Below are 20,270 nucleotides of genomic sequence, written 5' to 3' on the forward strand. Positions count from 1 at the left end.
TTAACCTGGAAAATGAGCTGATATATTTATGACAACAATATTTCGTGGTGAAAAAAATTCTAACCTTAGTGTGGCCACCTTTTCCTTATTGGATCACTGGAGAAAACCTATGTCTTCACTTCTCAGAGTAATAAGCATTATTGCTCCTTCAACAAAATATCTTTCAATCAATTCCTAGCAACTCAGTTTCACTGCTGTAGTATGAGATCATTCTATATTCTTGGAAAACTATGTAACCATTAAATTAATGTGGCAAAAAGTAAGAAAATGTCTTAATCAGCTTCTACAGAAGTGTTTCATGGGAGAAAAATATACCAGTAGTAGTCTATGTTATTAAAAGCAGCTATATGAATGCATTAATTCTTTTGCTCTGCAGTTGAATAAACAATGCTTTACTACCCAAGCTTGGAAAAAATCAAGAACATCAAATCCAAGGCCTTGGGTGAAGCAGAGCCACATGTAGCTTGTTTCTGTTTTACAATTAAAAATTCATTTTTAAGAAATGTGTTTTATAGGTGAAAGGAAAAGATTCAGATGTAATGTATACATATATTTTCATCAAAATGTGAAATAAAAATTTTGCACCCTTAAGACAGACAAAACTCAATTTTTGTTAGACATTTTCAGAAAAAGTGACACAGCTTAGGGGTGTCAGTCAAAGGCAGTACTTAGAGAGAGCTGAATCTGGACTTTCATGTGTACTCAGATAGGATCTCAACTACAAATAAAACTTGATTTTCAATGTCACCAAGATAGCTCAATATTCCATTATCTAAACCACTGAACTTCTACTAAGTTATAAGATTAACTTCTACTAAGATATAAGATTAAAAACGAGGGATTAAAAATGTGAAAACCAAACAGAAGAAATAATGGAAGAAATATAAAGAAAAAAAGAAGACAAACCAAAGAGAAATAACAAGAAGAAAAATCATGAAGGTTTAAAATCTGTGTGTAAGCACAGCAATAACATTTGAAAGGAAAGAGGAAATTTTAAAAGGTCATTAGTAGAGAAACTGGTTGAGTAATACTGATCAAAGATAAGAGGAAAAGCAGGGTATAAAACATGAGGCCAATGAGATTGCCAAGACTGCAGAAAGCTGCTACAATATATGAAAATCTTATGAGGAAACCTTAAATAGCGTGTGCACGGAAAATGACACAAAGCTATAAAAACGTTGAAAAAGTTTGTGTGTGCACTCCAACAGAAAACTTCAACCTAGGAAGTGAAATGGCCTCTGAGGCTGAGGACAATCTATCACCTGGTGAAACAGACGTTGCTTAAAACGTAGATGAACTGTTTCACTATTCACAAAGGGGGTGGAGAGAGAGAGGAATGCAAGATATATATTTTGTAAGGGAGAAAGAAAATATAGACTTATGTCAGAACAGGGATCAAGAAATTAGGACATCTGAAGACTGACAAGACTCCAGGGGCTGCTGTACGTGATCCATCCCAGATTTCGGAAGGACATGACAAAGTAAATATGGGAACCTTCAGTGGATGTATTCAAATCTCCCTGGAAAAGCAGAGGTAGAGGGACTTGAGAGAAGCTAACACAGGACTGATATTTGAGAAGGGATCGAGGAGACATCTATGAAAAATACAGACATGCTAGTCGTGACTTTGGCAGGCAGGACCTTATGGGAAAAACTAAATTATGGGACAGAAAGACGAACACCTGGAAAGTTACGATTTAATTAGGGACAGTCAGCACAGATTCACACAAAACGAATCATGCCTAACAAATCAGATTTATTGAGGAAGTGACAGAAAGAACAGGCAAAGGTTAAGCCATGGACATAAGGAAAGCTTTTGAAACAGTACTGCAAAAAGGCTAAGCCTGAAAGGTAAGAAAGAGTAAGATAAAGAGTGAACTACAGGGTAGATGGAGTACTGAAAAATGAGGTTAATGGAAAGCATTGTGTGATAGACACAGAATTTATGCTCCTGCAGCTACCCATGTGTCTGAAATTAGAGTTTGGAGTGAAACTCTGCTCTGCACACAGGTCAAAGAATCCAATTTTGTTTATTCATTTTTTGACTTTGTACATTAAGTACAACACCCCCCATTACTTCCATTAAGGAAAGAAGGATGTCATGGAAAGAAGATCAATTCATTTCTGAGTTTCAGCGGTTGTCTGGGCCAGCTCTAAGGAGACATTATATTCCTGTTTCTAGGGCTATATTTGCTATCCAGCACAAATACACAATGGGATGTATGGAGACTGCAAAGGTGATGAGTTTTACCAAAAATACAAAGAGTCTGTGTTTATGGTATAGGCATATGTACGGAAGAAGCAATACAAAACAGTTATAAAATTCTGAACGAAATAAAAGGGACTATTGTCCTTCCCTTCCTGAGAGCAGTCAGGTGGCCTCTCTAATGACTACTTAAACAGTTTCCAGGTACAGTAGTGGGATGCAACAATGTCTTCTGACAGGGTTTTAAAGCAACACATCACTTACCACATCATCTCTGTCTTCCCACTCAACCTCAGAAAGATCCACACTACTGTAGTTGGGCTTTCTTCGTTTCTTCCCCTCTTCATACTGGTATAAAAAAGGTGAAATATTTAGCATATCCTGTTTTATTTGCACAACAATTTTTGCATCAGAATATTTAAAAAGTTTCTGAATGCATGCTGACGGTAAACAATACACTCAGCTGTAAGTAGCTTAATTCACACAAAGCGCACCATACTGCTGCATCAATGTTCCCTGTGAACTAAAAACCTACATCACATGATTATTTGCATGACCTCTTGCCATGATGCAGAGCTTTTCTTGATGGACACACAGGGAGGTCAAACTCAGCTGTTGTAACTTCTTCTTCTCATATGGAAAATACATGAGACCTTGGATCTTGCAGTTTATGTTAAATAGCTCCAACTGGCTCTTTCAGCTGTACAGGAAGTTATATTTACTGTAATCTTATCAACAAAATGTTTACCCATTTCACTTCAAACAAGATAAGATGCAAGTCTTTGGGAAGTATGGTGTTAACATTTGCTGATACCTCATTTTATCTACAAGGGGGAAAGTAACATACTACTAATGATAATGTAGGGGATTTTATCATTACTCACTGTTACGCTGTAAATCGCACATTTAAAATAAACATTCTTGTGACAAATTAATTTGACACTGAGGTGTTTATAACGTGGGAAATTCTGCCCTCTGCTGAACATTCAAAATCAGCCTATTAGTGTAACCACACAAACCTGGCTCTGGGGAAGAAAATAGTATTTAGGAAGACCTGTGAAGAAAGATCCTGACCAGTTAAGTAAAATTAGGAAACTACATTTGAAAAAAAATTAAAACTGGGAGAGGATTGGCATAAGGTGAAATCTGGTCTTTTATCAAGAGAAACCACAAGTCTTTTTATGAAGTATGACAGGAGATATTGGGATGCTGTGAAATATCCCCAGATTGTTTTTGTGACTCCTCAGCAGCATCAGAGAAGGAGACAAACTGTACCTGCAAAGCAATATAGATATGGTTGATTCTCATTCCTCAGGCCAGGACCACCTACACCATAAACCAAACCTGTCAGTGTTTGAGACAAGCAATTCATCACCACAACCAGTGGCGTGGGCACTTTCAATCATGTTCTGCAGAGTACAGAAAGACCAAGGGAACAACCTTGCTGTCTGAGCATTAAGAAGGTTGTTCCCATCCTGACTTTTCCCTCCCTGAATTAAAAATTCTCATATAAATCCCACAGTTGCTTTTGTAAACCACAATACTTAAAAATAGGAACAACATAAATCTTCCTGAACAGAAAACCTTTAAAAATATTGAGTATAGCATCATAAACACAAAGAGATTCTGAGATACTGGTAGCACTGTAAAATTTCTCCTAGCATTGGCTTCACTGAGCTTCTTTAATTTTTACTCAGAAAAAATTGGATACTCCAATTTTTCTTACAGACAGTTCCTTTAGGAAATTCTGTGGGATAAAATTCCGAGTCAATTCTCATTCTTTTGAATAAAAGAAATCCCAGAAACTCTGTTGGTGTAAGTTTTGAGAAGCAATGCAGATGCTACTGAAAAGTGTTTCATGTGCTTTTCTTGCCCTCTGCTAAAATCCACTATTCTTTTAAGAAGGTTGTCTACTTCTCACCTTCAACTATTCAACAGATGGGTAGGGAGATGTAAAGAACTTCTGCTTTCAGTACATGCCTATACACCGGACTTTGAATTCTGGCAGCTCAGTTCTACAATTAATTCTTGCTACCTGTCAGCCCTGACAGCCAGAGACATAACTATACCCAAATACTGAAGCACAAAAATTGCAGCCAATATAATTAAATCTCACAAGAACATATGAGAGGATAACATCCCATTCATTACCAGGGCTTGATTTCTGTAGCTGTGTTTTGCAAGCCTTTCATTATGGCTGCAGCCATATCAATATTATCTTTAATCTTTACAGGGAATAACTACATCTATTCTCTGTGGCTGCACCAATTAACGAAATAAATCTTTGATCTGATGCAGTCATTCTAGTACAGAAATGGTTACAGTCAAGCTCTGAAATACTGAGAGCTGAACAGTGTTGCAAAGACATTAGCTGGCATCATTTGAGTAGAGCAAACAGCTCCTGTACTGATTCCAATGTTTAATTACATCCTCCCTCACAGATGTTGAAGAGCTTCTAGGCTATACTGCATTCTCAGACGTGCAAATCCTTGCTTAGGCCAAGAAAAGTTGATCTTGTGTGTCTGACAGAAGTAGGCTTCAAACCCAAGGCAAACCATTTGCATCATACTGATTATAGGGTTTACTTTAATCATATGGATTCCACACCTTGCACTCAGGGAGCAAAAACCAAAAGCAAACAAATGAAGGGCTGGATAAAAATCCAAAGTTCTGCAGAAAAGAATCAGAAGCATTCATGTCATAAAAATTCATAATGGTCAAGCAAGAGTTAGGCTCTATAAGGATTCAAAGGAGCTGCAAATGCACTTAAATGTATTTAGGACAGGAACTTACAAGGTATTGAGATGTCCGACCCCTTATTCAGCAATTACACTTTAGGGGCTACTGTTTAACTGCCTGCACAGTAATTCAATAAGAACAGATTGATATAGTTCAGAAAAGGACAGCAGACAAAACAAAACCAACCTGCAGGAATGGTGGGATACAAAACTTATTTGTACATAATCTTCATGAAGATATCACCTTATTCCAAGCAGTAAATTTACATTATGCTTATGTAACCAGGGCATCAAACGTCAATGCAAGCAGATCAGATATAAAATACTTCATAAATGTAATCTTGAAATGCCCATTCTTCTCTAGCTTCTTTCTAGTTTTATTGCTTAATTAGTTTCATAGTAAAAGTTATTCCTGGACATTGAAGCAATGCCCCAGGTTTTAAAAATTGCATTCATCTATATCTTCTTCCCTGGTAGCAAACCTAATCTAACCTTTTATCTCTGAGGCTCCTGGGTAAAGTATAAAATACTGATTGAAGCCTGAAGCCAAACCCATCTGCGAGATTACTATAAAGCATTGAAAAAAAAATCATTAAGGACCCATTGGGAAAGATAGAAACTAGGAATTCTTCCAAATTACTCTGATTTAAGTACAGGAGAAAAAGAGCTAGATTTAAAATGTGTGCTGTTAATCTTTGGCTAGTATAAAATGTGAGGTCATATTATATAGCAGTTAACCCCTGGGAGGGAAAAAAAATTATACTGAAAAGTGTTAAATATCTGGACTGCAAAAGAAGCAACTTTTGGTTCGCCCAAAACAGCAGGATGGTTCTAACTTATTGTTTGTGAGAAAAACACAGGATTTGGTTTTTCCATTAGAATGAGCTTTATCTCACTCAGTATCTTTTGTTTGAGACTGACTCTTACAGCACTGGATGATTCAAACAACGTGTGACGTGTGTTGCTTAAAGACTGAACCATGTTTTTTCACCACCCTGTACACAACCATTTACATGTGCCATTATTAAACTCTTTGCTTTAATTTTTTTTTTTTTTTTTAACACAAGCAGTCCCAAACCATCTGCATTGAATATGACCAGACACATGTTTATAGAGTCAGAGTGTAGTAATCCGATCAAGGACAGAGCAAGCTGCATCCTAACAGCTGCAATCTTGGGTCTAAGGTGATTGGAATTTCTCAGACGTGCTCTGTCTGGATAACGGGGAGGTAGGAGAGAGGAAGTTGCTGTGATAGCAGCCTTGGAAGCATCACTAGATTTTAGTGAACTTTCCAGGCCACAGTGTGGAATCATCTGTGAGAAAATATTGTAGTAAGAAAGTACCTACTAAAGAGCAACCAAAACCTAGAGAGGTAAAACCATTTCAAGGAATAGCTCTCCATTGCCAAACTACTAATATGTGCAAAAGTAAGGAATTAGGTACTGAAAAAACTCCTCCTAATTTAAAACATAGCATCATTCAATGAAGTTTCATCGTTTTGAATTAGCACTTCAAAATTTGGAGAAGGTATTAATCTCATCAGGCTTTGAGAATGACCCCTTTTTCTTTTGTTTAGAGGAGACAAATGAACATATGCAAATATATTTTGCTGAGCTTGAATTCTACATAATAAAATACACAATATAATTGTTTCTATAACTGTAGCTTGCACTAAGCCATCCTGCAAAGGTATTCTTATCTACAAAGTCTGATAGGAAAGCTTGAATGAACAAATATCAGAAGAAAAGCATAATTAACTAAAATAACACCTTTTTCCACACAGTTTTAAATAGACAGAGATTGTGTGCACTGTGTTTATTGCAATTCCCTGGTCTGGGCAGTTATTCAGCTCCCTCCCTTCTCTCAGACTCTACACAGTAAAGTTACCACTTATTTGTTGTCTGGGGTGACTTTGACTGTCAAGCAAAGCCGGCAGCTCTTGGGGTGGAAACTGCTTTGGACCTGACTTCCCATGGTCAATGCAACCTCCAAGACCTTCACCAGCCCTCCCAGCACAAGCTGCTGCTCTGTCCCACTGCTCCCACTGCGGGGACTGTGCAAGGGGAAAGCTTGATGTAAAAAAAACCCCAAACACAAACAAACAAACAGCCCCACCAAAATACAACAACAAGAAAAGAAAACAACAACAAAAAAAACCCCAAAACATAAAAAACCCAATACAAACATACAAAACCAACAAAAACCCCCCAAACAAACAAATCAACAATAGTAGTGAAAAATCCCCTTCCCTGCTTTGCCTGCTAATAACCTGATAATATGACATCACCCCCAGTGACTGAGCTTTCATTCACCACGTGCTGCTTAGCCCCAAAACATTCTGCCTGGGGATACGTGAGAAGCAGCATCTTAATCTAAATCACTACTGCTTGGCCTTTAAGCTCTTTATTTCATTTGGAATACTTTTTTCTCTGCTCACATGATCCTGGTTTGTCATTTGTGATACTTTAATTTCACAGTTTCCATCCAGTTTGCAACCTCAAATGATCTCTTATTGACCTACACTTAGCCTTGAATCTGTAGAACACTAATAGGTGCTCAGTCAAAAACAAGGTTTCTCTCTATACACACCTCCTTAGTTTAATATTAAAAAAGGTAACACCTTGATTCTCTTAGGAAAAACAACTTCCCTGTCCGAAAACAGATTTTCATGACCAGCCTAATATTTAAGATGTTAATCCAGAAGTTCCTAGGTCATGGTTGGTAGTAGAAACTAGTTATTTTGGATTGATTCTCCATGCCAGATGGCAGTGAAAAATTGCTGTAGCATAAATTTTGCAGAACTACTGCAGAGAAAAGCTGAAAACAGGAGCCATGTCATTTGCTAGGAAAAAGAGAATAATTTAATTCTAAGTTTCCAGGCAGAGAAAAAGTAGGAACTATTAGATGTGCCATGTACACAGGAGAACCCTCTAGCAAAACAATAGAACATAGTTCTTCTGCCACATGTATTTAACTAACTCTGACTACTTACCCTCCTAACATGTGTTTGCTTTTGAAATGGTGCAGTAATGTTTAAAATGATAAAGCAATATGGAAATATACAGGGTGAAGTAAAAGTCGATAAAAAATACCAGCTTTAACTCCCACACCTTGAGCCTGGTCAAGGAGTTCATGGGCTGAGCTCACGTTCTCAGGTGGGTTGCAGTCAATTATCACAGAAACATGGATGTGATTTACTCCACTGAAGAAAACAACCCGTCTATTTGGGATTTTATTTGCATTCTCAGGATTTATCATTTGGGATTATGTAAAACTGGCAGCTGCTTATAATTATTTGGGGTTTGAGTAGAAATAATTAAAAACATCTGCCTTTATCTTAATACTACCAGACTTAAACCCTTGAGCTCAGTTATACCTAACTTCAAAGCTAAAAGCAAACAATGAAAGAAAGCTTCACATATTGCTAACAAATTTTCAGTGATTCATTTATATGTACAACCAGTTATTCAACAGCCTTCAAACCTTTAATTATCTTTTAAATATATGTAATTTTGCACTTCTAATTAGATAGCAATTTAATGCTCTCACAGGGATTCAGATGGGCTGTCTTTTTTGAAATGTAAACTCCAATAGGAATAATCATTGGCATTCAAGTGATTGAATTCTTCAGTTATTTAAATGAACGTGAGGCATTTACGCTGTTCAAATCATTTAAATATTCTGCTGTCAGCTACAGCTGTAGAGTTTTATGGAGTCAATGAATAAAGCAAGGGTAAGTGTAGGTTATCTTACGTTCCAGGCAGGACTCCCCAGAGAGAAATGAGATTTGCTGCTTCTGAAAGGCTAACACTGCTTAAGTGGGGCATTAATGTTTCCCCTGACACTTGGGTTTCTGTGTTTTTCTATACGAAGAGAAACAAATTTTCTCAAAATTTACAGCTACAAAAGACTTAATACTGATCTAGAATCTTCAAACACTCCAGGTCGTTTAGATTAATATAATGCACGGTGACTGTCCACATTCTAAGGGTGAAATGGTAACTTACTCAGGCACCTGAACCACCAATATATTTTGGGGAAGGCATTGTAATATGAGAGGCTTTGATTTCTAGATGTCACTTTCCCAGTCAAGCCTGATCAAATGAAAGATGTACATCCCTGTATAGAAAACAAGGCATTCATTGAATTCATTTACAATGATAAGAGCATTCACAAACAGCCATTCATAAACCCCACATTACAAGCCTTCCAGAGCTTATATTGAGAGTAAGAATAAATGTCTCAATCTTCTCAGAGATAGTGGGTTTTGATTTAAACCCAGAAACACTACAAAATCTATAGTAAGCAGGGATGATATTAGATTAATTCATAAATCAGAACACATTTTTAACCTTGATTTATTTAAAAAATGGTAGAATGCAAACAAAAGATGCAATTTTATTCCAGAACATATGCATTTATCTTTAAAGGCATATTTTCTTTAATTAAGAAACTCAGCCTCCTTGTTCAGGAGCTCTGAGTATTCTACCCTAAATGAACCTAGTAATTACTGAAAAAAACCACCCCTGTTCCACTCCCTGAACAAAAATACAAATCCTGTTGCTAACCATGAATCAAAAAAGCCACAGACTTCACAAAAACTGGTAGCAACCTTGCTATTATTTGTTGAAAACCAGACAAACATTAGGGCTGAGAGGCAGCAGCACAAACCCCTAACACACCAGACAAGGTTTGCAAGGGTGGTGATCTGTGACTGTGGCAGACACTCATCTTCCAGGGACATTCCTTAATTTCTTTGCAATCCCACTACACTTCCCTAAGAAAGCAATTTTCCTCTGGCACCAACCTTTAACAGGCTGCAGAGTGACAGTTACAGTAATGAGCAGTCAGCCACAATTAATGTGGTGGTTGTTTTTAAGGGCAGGAAAAAAGTATTTACCCCTTGTTTCTCATTCTTCCTTTACATTCAGTAAACTCTTTTCTTTGGCAAACTGTAACATCATCACCATGACATATTTTCATTTTAAAACCTAATGGTGTAACACCTGGCACACACCACAAGTGTTAAGAGGCTCCTGAAAAGCAGATTAAATCTGCCATAATCGCAACAGAGGAAAACTGTGTTCCTCATGTCCATGTTTCAACATGGGTAAGGAGCCTCAGACACCAAGTTAGGAAAAATCTAAAAATCCACTTTTGATCTCCCAAACAATTGATTCTTTTTTTAATTGGAAGTAGGTAGTGGTTTTCAACGGAATATAATATTCCAAATAACATGATACAGCTGAAAATGTTTTCTCTTGGAACATAAAATACCGCTCTGTAAAAATATAGACTTTTAGTCAAACTCAGCCCATAGGAGCATTGTGATACGGTAATATTAAAAAAAAAAAAAAAAAAAAAAAAAAAAAAAGTATTTTTCCCATCTGGAGTTCCCACTGATGTATTCTTGGTAGGAAAGGAGACTTAAAAAAGGCATAATACAGAAAAGTGTACAATGGATACTCCTCAGCTATGTGACAAAAGAAAAAGGGGGGGGAGGAGGAGGGAAAAAGGAAAAAAGGGAAAAAGAATTAAAATAAATTAAGAAAATTAGAAAGGAAAAAAAAGGCTGTGAAGCCCACGAGGCGGGTGAGCGGCGCGGCTTTCCCGGGAATGCGCTGCGGGGCCGGGGCAGCGCCGCCCCCGCGCCCCTGGGCGGAGCTGCGGCGCCACCTCCCGGCTACGGCCCCGCGCTGCAGCCGCGGGCGCTCGGACCCCGCGGGGGAGCGCCCCGCAAGGAGCGGCCTCGCGTCCTCCCGGAGCCGCTCCCGAGGGACCCCTCGCTCCCCACTGCCGTGCTTTATGGACTCGTTTGTCAGCACTCATCACCCTACCAGTGCCTTGTAAAGAACGGGACCAAAAAGTTCTTTCTGGTCGCTCTGTGGGACAGTGGCTGGGGCCAGCTCGCAGCCGGCGCTGCGCTCCGGGGCTGCTCCAGCAACAGCCGCAGCCTCTGCCAGCACCCACCGAGGATTCGGGGTGCACCTTCCTCTCCTTCCGGCAATCCGTCCCACGACCACCCAACCTGTCATCCTCACCGAAAGCCAAGTTTACTCAAAAACCCAGCAGAAGAAACAAGAGATGAAATCTCCAAGAAAAACATTTTTAAATATAAACCCAATAGAATAATCAGCACAAAAATGTAGCCAGCTTAATGATTACATACACTGCTCGGTGGTAGATAGAAATCTGGTGCAACAGGAAGCATTCTGTGCTGTTTGCTATCCTGCCTCTCTGCTCTGTGTCCCAGAAGACAATTCCTTAAAAAGCAGTACATCAGCTTCAGAACTAATAGATATGGGGTTAGGATCTCAGGAGTTCAGTAATATTCTAGTTTTACATCACTGCTGGAAAATATAATAACAGGACAATCCAGTGTGGATCAAGTCAGTAATCAACGAGGCTTGACTGTAACTCTAAGACACAAATAATTTTAGCTAGTATCTTTAGTGAATTGGCTAATTCCAGATCTACAGGCCTATTTTCACATAGTTATTGTCACAAATTTCATGGAATCTTACAATGGTATCAGGATTTGGCCTGTAATATTAAACCAAGGGCCCAGGCCAGCAATCACTTCACTCTCAAAAACTCCACTGAAGTCAACAGGAGACTCTCATTACCCACCACTGACAGAACTCAGAGGTAAAAATGACTCTGCTAAAAACCTGAAATGAACAGACCATGAGTATATCGCAATGAGTTCCCCTAGCTGACAGCTTATGGGCTACTGCCCAATATTTTGATTTAAAAAAGAGAGTCTATTGTATAAGGTAATGAAGTAAGTGCCTTCAGGATGTACATTTGGTGAGGGATAGTAAGAGGAAACCACTTTTGCCTCACCAGAGCAAAACATCAGAAATTAGGAAGAGGGTAACACCCTCTGTCAGCCTAACTTAGAGCTATCCACGGTTCCTGGACTTCATCACTTTCTGTTTTATAAAATATCTATTTTACAGTGGATAAATACTAAAAATTTTGAAATAAGTAATTTGCCAGAAGAGAAAGGGACACTACAGCAAAAAGACATGAGTTATCAAATCCTTGCGATGTAGAGAGAGAACTTTCAAATATATTCCTATGGCTTGCAAACCTGGGATGCCAGATTTACCCACTGAAGCTTCCTTGTTGCACTTACCATAAGCTCTACTCCAGTTAAAAACTGAACTAAGTGCAAATACAAATGTTGATTTAGTGCATAATTGCTAGCCCAAACCTTGGAAAGACAAATTCTTTTGCTGGACGAAGGCTTCAGATATGCTAATGGATTAATGAATCATGCTTGTCAATAATTTTATTTTCAAATTAAATTATCCACCCAGTTAATATTTCTGATTTCTGCTGAAATATTGTTGAAATTGGACGTTGCTTGGAGTGCCTGCATGAGAAGCACACGTGGCAGCCATGTGGATACAGCAGTGGAACTATTAATACCCGTGCTTTGCTGGGAGTCAGTGGTGATGGAACACTTGGAAGTGCTGTTCCTAAACAATGATGCAACCAGGAATGCACCAGGCCTCTGGGGTGTTAACTTGATAAACAATTGCATAACAGTAACTTTATTTTTCTTGCTGTGATTAATGCAAACAAGATGATAAGGGAAACTAAAGGTAAAATTTGCTGCTATTTCTCTTTTAGTACAGAAAATCCCTAGTGTTCCTATTTTGCTTAAAAATATGCTTTATTGAAATTTCTGCACATATATTAAATTAACCTTAACACTTTAGCATGAAAAATAGGGGTTATTACACAGCACTAGAGCATTCCAAAATTCCATTTCAATGTAAAGTGAACATAATTATAGCAATTTTTGGCTTTGCTATTTTGCAGTAATGGAGGTCTGCATCTTTTGTAGAAGCAACATGTATATTTATTTTCCTTGGGGTTTTTTCATGCTAAGTGTTCCTTCTAGAGGTAAATTTACTAAGAACTAGGATGGGTTATGAAACAATATAAAGTATCTTGTCTATTGTACTTAATTTTCAATGAAGTTTATTCACACTAAGAAAAAAACAAATGCAACACATACAGCTAAATAAAATAGATCAATAAATAGCATTCTTACCAAAGGCCTGAGTTCTGGGTGAGTCAAAATATATCCATTGTTTGTAATTGCAAAAGCATATCCATGAATACCTAACTGTAAAAGTAAATGAGAAAGAAGTACTAATCAGCATGGTCTCCAGTAAATCTGTAAACAGAACTCAGGCAATAATTTGGCTATCCAGGGCAGCTGGCAATCACAGCCCTTATCCACACAGTGTTTTGCTATAACAGAGGCAAAGATCCTTGACATTTGGAGCAAATGAGAAGCTGTCATTGTGATGAATTCAGCATACAGCATGGTTTTAAACTGTCCCACAACTCTGCTATCCAGGGCATTTGTTCCTTTGTGTGCTAGAGTTAATATATATATATATATATACATATGTAATATACCTATATACGAGATGCCACAGCATGTGGCATACACGGAACAAGTGCCAGGGCAAAGAGATACTGGGATTTTATAAATTCCCCTATTCCCAGGAGTGCACAGCTTTCTTCACTCGTTGTTAAAGTAGCACTTAAAGATAAGGAAAGGGCAGCTACAGCAAGCAACGGTGACCTGTCACATGTGATATTTACATCTTCCTACCTTAAAGGCTCTCTGTTAATTCCAGTTCAGCTGGAGACACTGAAGGCAGCTATTTCTGCTAAGGAATTTCCTCTTAGTTTACATCTTTGTACCGAGTGGAACTGTGGGAGATTCCATGAGAGCAATGAAATGCTTGATGAGGCCTGAGAGTGTCCAAATTTAGCATTGTACTTATTTAAATAGAAATACTGGTCTGTTTAACAATATGCTTATTACACAGTTGATTGCATCCACTGAATGTAATAAATGTACCTCTAAACCCTTGATGTGGTCGTTCAAACATCCCTTCTTAGCATAAACTTGCTACTAATGTAGATTTTTCTACAGGTTTACTATGTATCTTTTGCCAGGCAGAGCAAATCTTCCTATCCTTCCTTACCCATTTTTTTCAGTTCTTCAGACAATATAATATCCTATGTATTTTTATTAAGCATCTCAATACACTGAGGTATTAAATACCAAACAAAAAAAAAATGGAACTTTCTCACACTATCTTGCTTTGATATTTACTTTACAGTTCTTACTAATAAATCTTTTTATTTTACTTGAGTGCATTCTTAAATGCTTTGCTGAAGTGGGTCTTTAGGAATTTGTCTGACACTAAGTAACTTGAGAACAGCTGAAAAGTCAGAATCCTTTCTAAGAGGCAAAAAGGAGAGTAAGTCTTTTGGCTTCTTTAATTTTCTGTAAGTATAAACCAGAGAACAATATTACAGAAAAGTCACAGGTAAAACATTCCAGGCTAATTTATAGTGTCTCTGTGTGAATGATTGTATATGGTCAACTATAGCTGCCACACAGGAGATGGTTTCATAAATTAGTGGTCTTCCTATAGCAATAAACTTCAGTGAGAGCAATAGAAGGTGATATATTCTTGGCATCTCTTCATAAAGGAGGGATAACCAAAATAATAACAGTGGACACATTTTAACTATTATAGCGTGACAAGGGAATCAAGCTGTTGGCTAAATATCAGATCTCAAGTACAATTGCCTGTGTTGATAACTGCAGAATGACATCCAGGCAATGGAAGTCAGGTAAGGAAACAAATGTGGGTGGTATAACTCACAGGAAAAAAGCATTTGCCTGTTTGAGGCCTACATAGATCTGAGGGTAGTATTTTATCATGTTCTGTGCAATGTGGGAAATTGCATGGTCTCTGCAGTGTCTGAGACACTTACAGCAGCACTGCCATTTTAAACATTGAATTCTGTCTCTAAATCACAGAGTCAGAAAAAAACCCACCTTTTTCTAGCTGTTGTAAAATGTCACATGGAAGTCAAGTATTACCAAATCCAACCCCACCTTATTCAGGAGAAACTGCCACTGACATCTGGGGAAGTTTAGCCAAGATAACAACAGCTGATAATAGCTTATTGCTATTATTCATCTTCCTCAGCATAAAATTCACCTCATCCAAGCTGAAAGAATTCCAGGCCAGCAGACTTCTATTTCCAACCAATCATTTTATATCCCTGTGTGAATTTTTTGTCACGTGTTGCCTCTGCAGGAATGGGTCCCAGGGGTGATTATGGTCTTGCAATTGTACAGGCTTTGTTTATGGCATGTGGGACTGGAAGTTATAACTCAAGTGATCTCACTAACCCAACTGCATTGCATGATATTGGTGCCTCCTGTAATAATCCTCTCTTGCAGTACATCCTGCAATATAAAACATACCTTCAAATAAAAAGTCTAATATTCAGCAGGAGGATCATATATTAATTCCACAGAAAACTAATTCTTAAAAAAACTTCTCCTTTTCTGAATCAGTCTCACTCTGTTGCAATACCTGTTATTCAGGCCTCCCACTCTCTCCAGGTTCTTATATTCAGACTATGTCCAAATCTTACAGATTATTTAGGAGTAACATCACTGTTATTCGGCTTTTCCTATCCAGCCATGCACAGCCAAGCTTTTATTTCTGCAGATACCACAACATTGTTCTTCCTTCTCACTACAAATGAACCCTGCTCTGGTGCCTTAGGTTTTAACCTTTATATTTTTCAAATTCTGTACTGCTTGGTGTGTGACTCTGAAGTTTCTTGTAGCCTGTTAATTTCTGCTGTCTCATGCTAGGTAGACATAACAAAGCCTCTCTGGCCCTGCTTTCCAAGGACACCAAGAGTGTCCTAGGCCAAAAGCATAAACCAAAGAGCCGCTAAGGGGGTGGGGGGATAAGCTGAGGGGAAAACTGAGGCTTTAATTGGAGAACTGACCCTGATATGCAAATGAACCAAACCTATAAAAGGGTGAAGAACTCGTGACCGGGGGTCCATCTTGGGGTCCATTTTCAGAATAGCTTCAGAGTCCCCAGGGTGTATCTTAGAAGGCCTTTCAAATAAATACCTACTTTTATTCTTTTACTCCTGTCTAGTCTTTGTTTCTGGGAGGCCTCTTAAGTCATCAGCTCTCCTCACAGCTCCTTACAGGAAGCTCCAAAGATTTTTTCCATTGCTCCAAATTTTGCAAAGGAGCTAATTTTGCTCCTTTCTCCTCTTTCTTCTACAGATTCATTATATCTGCGTACACAAAAGTATAATATAAGTTGCTGTTGGTAAACTTTGGTGATTTGTGCACTAAGAGCGTTCCCTGTAACTTATCCTGAGAAGCAGTGCCTCTGTCACTGTGTTCTGATATCACTGTGGAGTCACCTGCAACAGGAAGCATTATACACAAACAGGAAGCCTAAAGTGTTTTCATGCAAAGCAATGCCATTTTTAAGCACGATTTTTTTTGTTATTTTGCCTCATGTTCTGGCTGTATTTCATGGTCTGATAACTTCATTGATTTCATAACTTCATTCATTTTAATATGGACAATATTTAACATTACCCTCTAGACCACACTGATCAACAAAAACGTGAAAATCAGGCCATTGTTTAACTTAGGTTTTAAAAATGGCACTTGATCTCAGACACTACAGAGCTAAAATTCTTGAGGAAAATGGGTGAAATAATGGAGCCATGTAAGTACAAACAATAACAACATATTAAATTAATTATGTAATATTTTAGGCATTATACTGAATAGACATTATATATATACACCATCTGTATATTACCTTGTATTTTGGAATAGTTTTTAAAAGCTCTTTAACTGGAACATCTGTGCCGACTACTCCCAGGAGAATCCCTTTAGACCTCTGAAAAGAACAATAAAAGATGCACTCAGAACCACAATAATAATAAACATTCTCACCACTTATTTCACCTTGCAGCTACACTGCAGAAGTGAATAGATAACACACCAATTATTTTAAAAGTGGGGAAGGCAGACACTGGTACAAGTCAGCTGATCAAGCAGTAATTAAATCAATAACATTGCTCCTTTCTGCTTTATTTACAGTTCACCTAGAAAAGGGTGAGTCCCTCTACTGAAATCTTTCACATGCAAATGTTTTAAATTAAAAACTACTGTTAAAAATATGTTCCTCCCTTCTTTCCCAATTTCTCCTGATAAACAAAAGAGAAAGATGAAGCATTAAGGGGAAAGTACACTTAACTTTCCTTAATAATTTGTTAAATTATTAAAGATAAACATATATATAGATAATATACATAAAAGTAATTAAGTTCTGAGTTATACCAGTGCAAAGGGGAAAATTATATAGATTATTTGCTATAAAAAAGTAATACAGAAGTAAGAAAGCCCTAAGGCCTAGTGCCATCTGAGATTTTCTCTTAGATATAGGGTTTCATCATTTTACCACAGTTTCTAGAGTATAGATATTTGGGACTATTTGTCCACATTTTTGTGCTAATAAAGGGATAGTGACTGCAGACAATATAACAGGAAGAGAAGAAAAAATTTGGGGGTTGGCTAAAATGTTATTAGATCCCTGAAAGCAACTTCATGTCAGTCACACCATTATCACATGACAGAAATAATCTGAGTACTTACAGTCTCATTTTGCTTACTAAATACTGGCATGGCAACAGTTGTCATCAACACCAATCCCTGATCATCAGCAAGCTACATTTGAAAAAGAAATACTGTCTCTGAGAACTAAGGAACCATTACAGACATACAATTGCATTATTTCCATTTTAAATGAGATAAGGCAGTTTATCCAAATGACATCGATGTAGTTGGACCTGCAGTCAGTGCAGCTCAGCCCAGCCCCAGCCCCATGTCAACTGAACCAGCTCTATCCATCCCAGCCCCTCCAGTGCCAGGAAGGATCCCTCATCCTCACTCCTACTGCAGTGTGCCACGGGAGAGAGAAGGGGCTGGGATGTGGGCTGTGGAAGCAGCAAGGGCAGCAGCAAAGCAGCTGGAGCTCTGCTCCACATGCCTCCCAGTGTCAGCTCTGCCGAAGTTGCCTCGGGCTGTTTTCTCCCAGAAAAGAGCAAGAGGTCACGAGCTGTATGAACTTTGTTGTGGTCCAGACTGAGATCTCCTCAGCTCACACAGTGGCACGAAGGATGGCAGCCAGCAAGGATCCCAGGAGCACCTTTGCTCCAGCCAGTTCCAGTTTGCTGGGCAAAGAGGTGCCATGAAGCATTATTTGATTCTGCACATCAGGTTTCAATGTATTTTTTCAGTTTAGGGAGAAAACAGCTCTCCTGACCTTGGTTCCATTGAAGAGAAACAGGATGTTTATCACTGGCCACAGGACAGTGAGAGCGATCAGATTGTGTCTCCTCCCTGTTCACACCCTCTGGCCAGACTGAACCTCTGCCCTGAGCAGACACTGACTGGGGTGCTCCAGACCAGCACTGCTCTGTGCCTGTAGATCTTCACCCGCCACGTGTGAAAGGCAACTCAAGCAGGAGGTGGAGAGTTACTGCTCAACCTTTTCTGTCCCCAGGGGCAGATGTTTAAAGCTGAAGAAGTTTATCCAACATTTGGAAGTGTTACACAGACAGTTATGATCTCAAGTGGAGATGCTGTAGAACACAAATTCTGCTTTTCTGTGTTCAGCCAAATGGATGCAGCAGTAGGGATGATCTTGCTGAGCGATACCGTAGGTGCCAGTCATGCCCAGTTGTGACTGTGACATTCTCCTACCACTCTGGCGTCTGTATCATGTTTTCTGCACTCAGGTAGAACTTCTAATCCTTTTTTTTCTCCTTTTAGAATTTTTGCAATTATTTTTTTGTTTTGTTTGTGTTTACAAAGGTTTTCTTATAATGAAGCAATAGCAATTGGCTCGCCACATTTTCAGAAAACAAGTCCTACATTATAAAAGATACTTTATGAAAAGTAAAGATAACTTATGAAGCCTATATCACATTAACAAATCAGACAAACAAAATCTAGATAATTACATGTCTTGCAGCTCCCAATCTTCTTCAGGAGGATTTTCAGTTTCCCAAACAACTATATTTCCTGAGGCATGGCACTATCTCACGGTGAGAAGGAATGTTTGCAGACATTAAACAGGAACACAAATGGGATTTAGAGTCAAGAAGGTTTACATCTGATAAGGAATCACTGGGGATATGAGGTGGAACGAACTCATGATCATATTTCCTTTTTTTTTGTTTGTTTTCCTTGTTAGCAAGAAGAGATAATTCTAACCCTAATATAACCCTTGATCTATCAAGGAATAGTAAGCTATTAAACAAACAAGAAAAAAACCCAAAAACTTGACATAACATTGTGGGTTCAAAGGTTGCACTTGAAACTCAAATGCAGACAAACTAATGTAGGAATTTCTGCTCCTTGGCCAGAGTAGCAGAGTCAAGCACACTGACATGATTTGTGTGGAGAGGAGCCCAGGAAGCGGAAAAGAATTCTGCTGATTACGAGGTGACATTTTGGAGCACTTAGAGATTTTATATGATTGCCCAGGGTAGCTGTTCTCTGACATCATGTTTTTGTCAGGTACCAGGACAGTATTAATTTACGAGTCTTCTCACTCTCAAGATATTACTAAAAATAATTTAATAGATAGGATAAAGCCAAGGTACTCTCAGTAAAGTTTTAGGGTGTTTGAAATTCTTTACATGGAGAAAAAAACCCTCCACGGTCTGGGATTCCTGGGAAATATTGAAAGAACTGCTCATTAACTCTCAAAACTGACTATGGAAGTAGACAAGAGTGATTGCCCTGTAATTTTGTTATCTACAAGTACCAACTAGAGTTGGCTGCTGCAATAATTTCTATAGAATTGCAACTGTATAATCCAGCCTGTTTGATTTTTTATTTGTTTGGCAGATGGAGAGGTTGTTGGCCACTTCCATAAGTGGAGTCAGCAAATAACTGGATGAGCAGGGACTCATATTTGCAACATTTTACTGAGTCACTGCTCATCAGACTGTAGTTACTATCTAGTGTAGAATGATGAATGAAAGAGACAGCATCAGTGATTTGCCCCAGAATGTTTTTCTATTGAAAAGACGTGGTGGTAACGGTTTTAGGTGGGAAACTACCCAAGGGCTATGGACACTCAGTTTGATAAAATGTTTAGCAAAAAATAACAAACCTTTAAAAGAAAATAAGCCTCAAGACTGAGGAAAAAATGCATTTCCAGGTTAAATGTCTCTTGGCTGTTTAGAATAAAGAAACAGAACTTGCTCTCTGAAAAAGGTACAGATCTCTAGTGCCTAGCAATAACAGATTTATAATTGGAGAGAAACTCCTTTAAAGAAATAACTTAACTACAACAGTTTGCCTTTTAATTCCTCACTGTACACAGTTACTCCCCTTAGAACAAACCCAAGCAGATCTTCCCAAA

General features: G+C 38.3%; 1 protein-coding gene across 6 annotated transcripts in view; it reads right to left on the reverse strand.

Moving 5' to 3' along the window:
• The window catches only part of CACNA2D3 (calcium voltage-gated channel auxiliary subunit alpha2delta 3), a 394,450-nt gene that overhangs the window by 93,270 nt on the left and 280,910 nt on the right, over positions 1-20,270 (reverse strand). For all 6 annotated transcript variants that reach the window (XR_007206017.1, XR_007206016.1, XM_048315277.1 and 3 more), the window contains 4 exons: positions 17,489-17,560; positions 16,650-16,730; positions 13,013-13,087; positions 2,471-2,554 (listed from right to left, as the gene is read on the reverse strand). Coding sequence is in view for 4 of the 6 variants with exons in the window: in XM_048315277.1 (XP_048171234.1) it covers positions 2,471-2,554; positions 13,013-13,087; positions 16,650-16,730; positions 17,489-17,560 (312 nt within the window). In the remaining 2 variants the exon portion in view is untranslated. The remainder of the gene's footprint in view (positions 1-2,470; positions 2,555-13,012; positions 13,088-16,649; positions 16,731-17,488; positions 17,561-20,270) is intronic.

Source organism: Corvus hawaiiensis, chromosome 11 (assembly GCF_020740725.1).
Source record: "Corvus hawaiiensis isolate bCorHaw1 chromosome 11, bCorHaw1.pri.cur, whole genome shotgun sequence".
Lineage (NCBI taxonomy): Eukaryota > Metazoa > Chordata > Aves > Passeriformes > Corvidae > Corvus > Corvus hawaiiensis.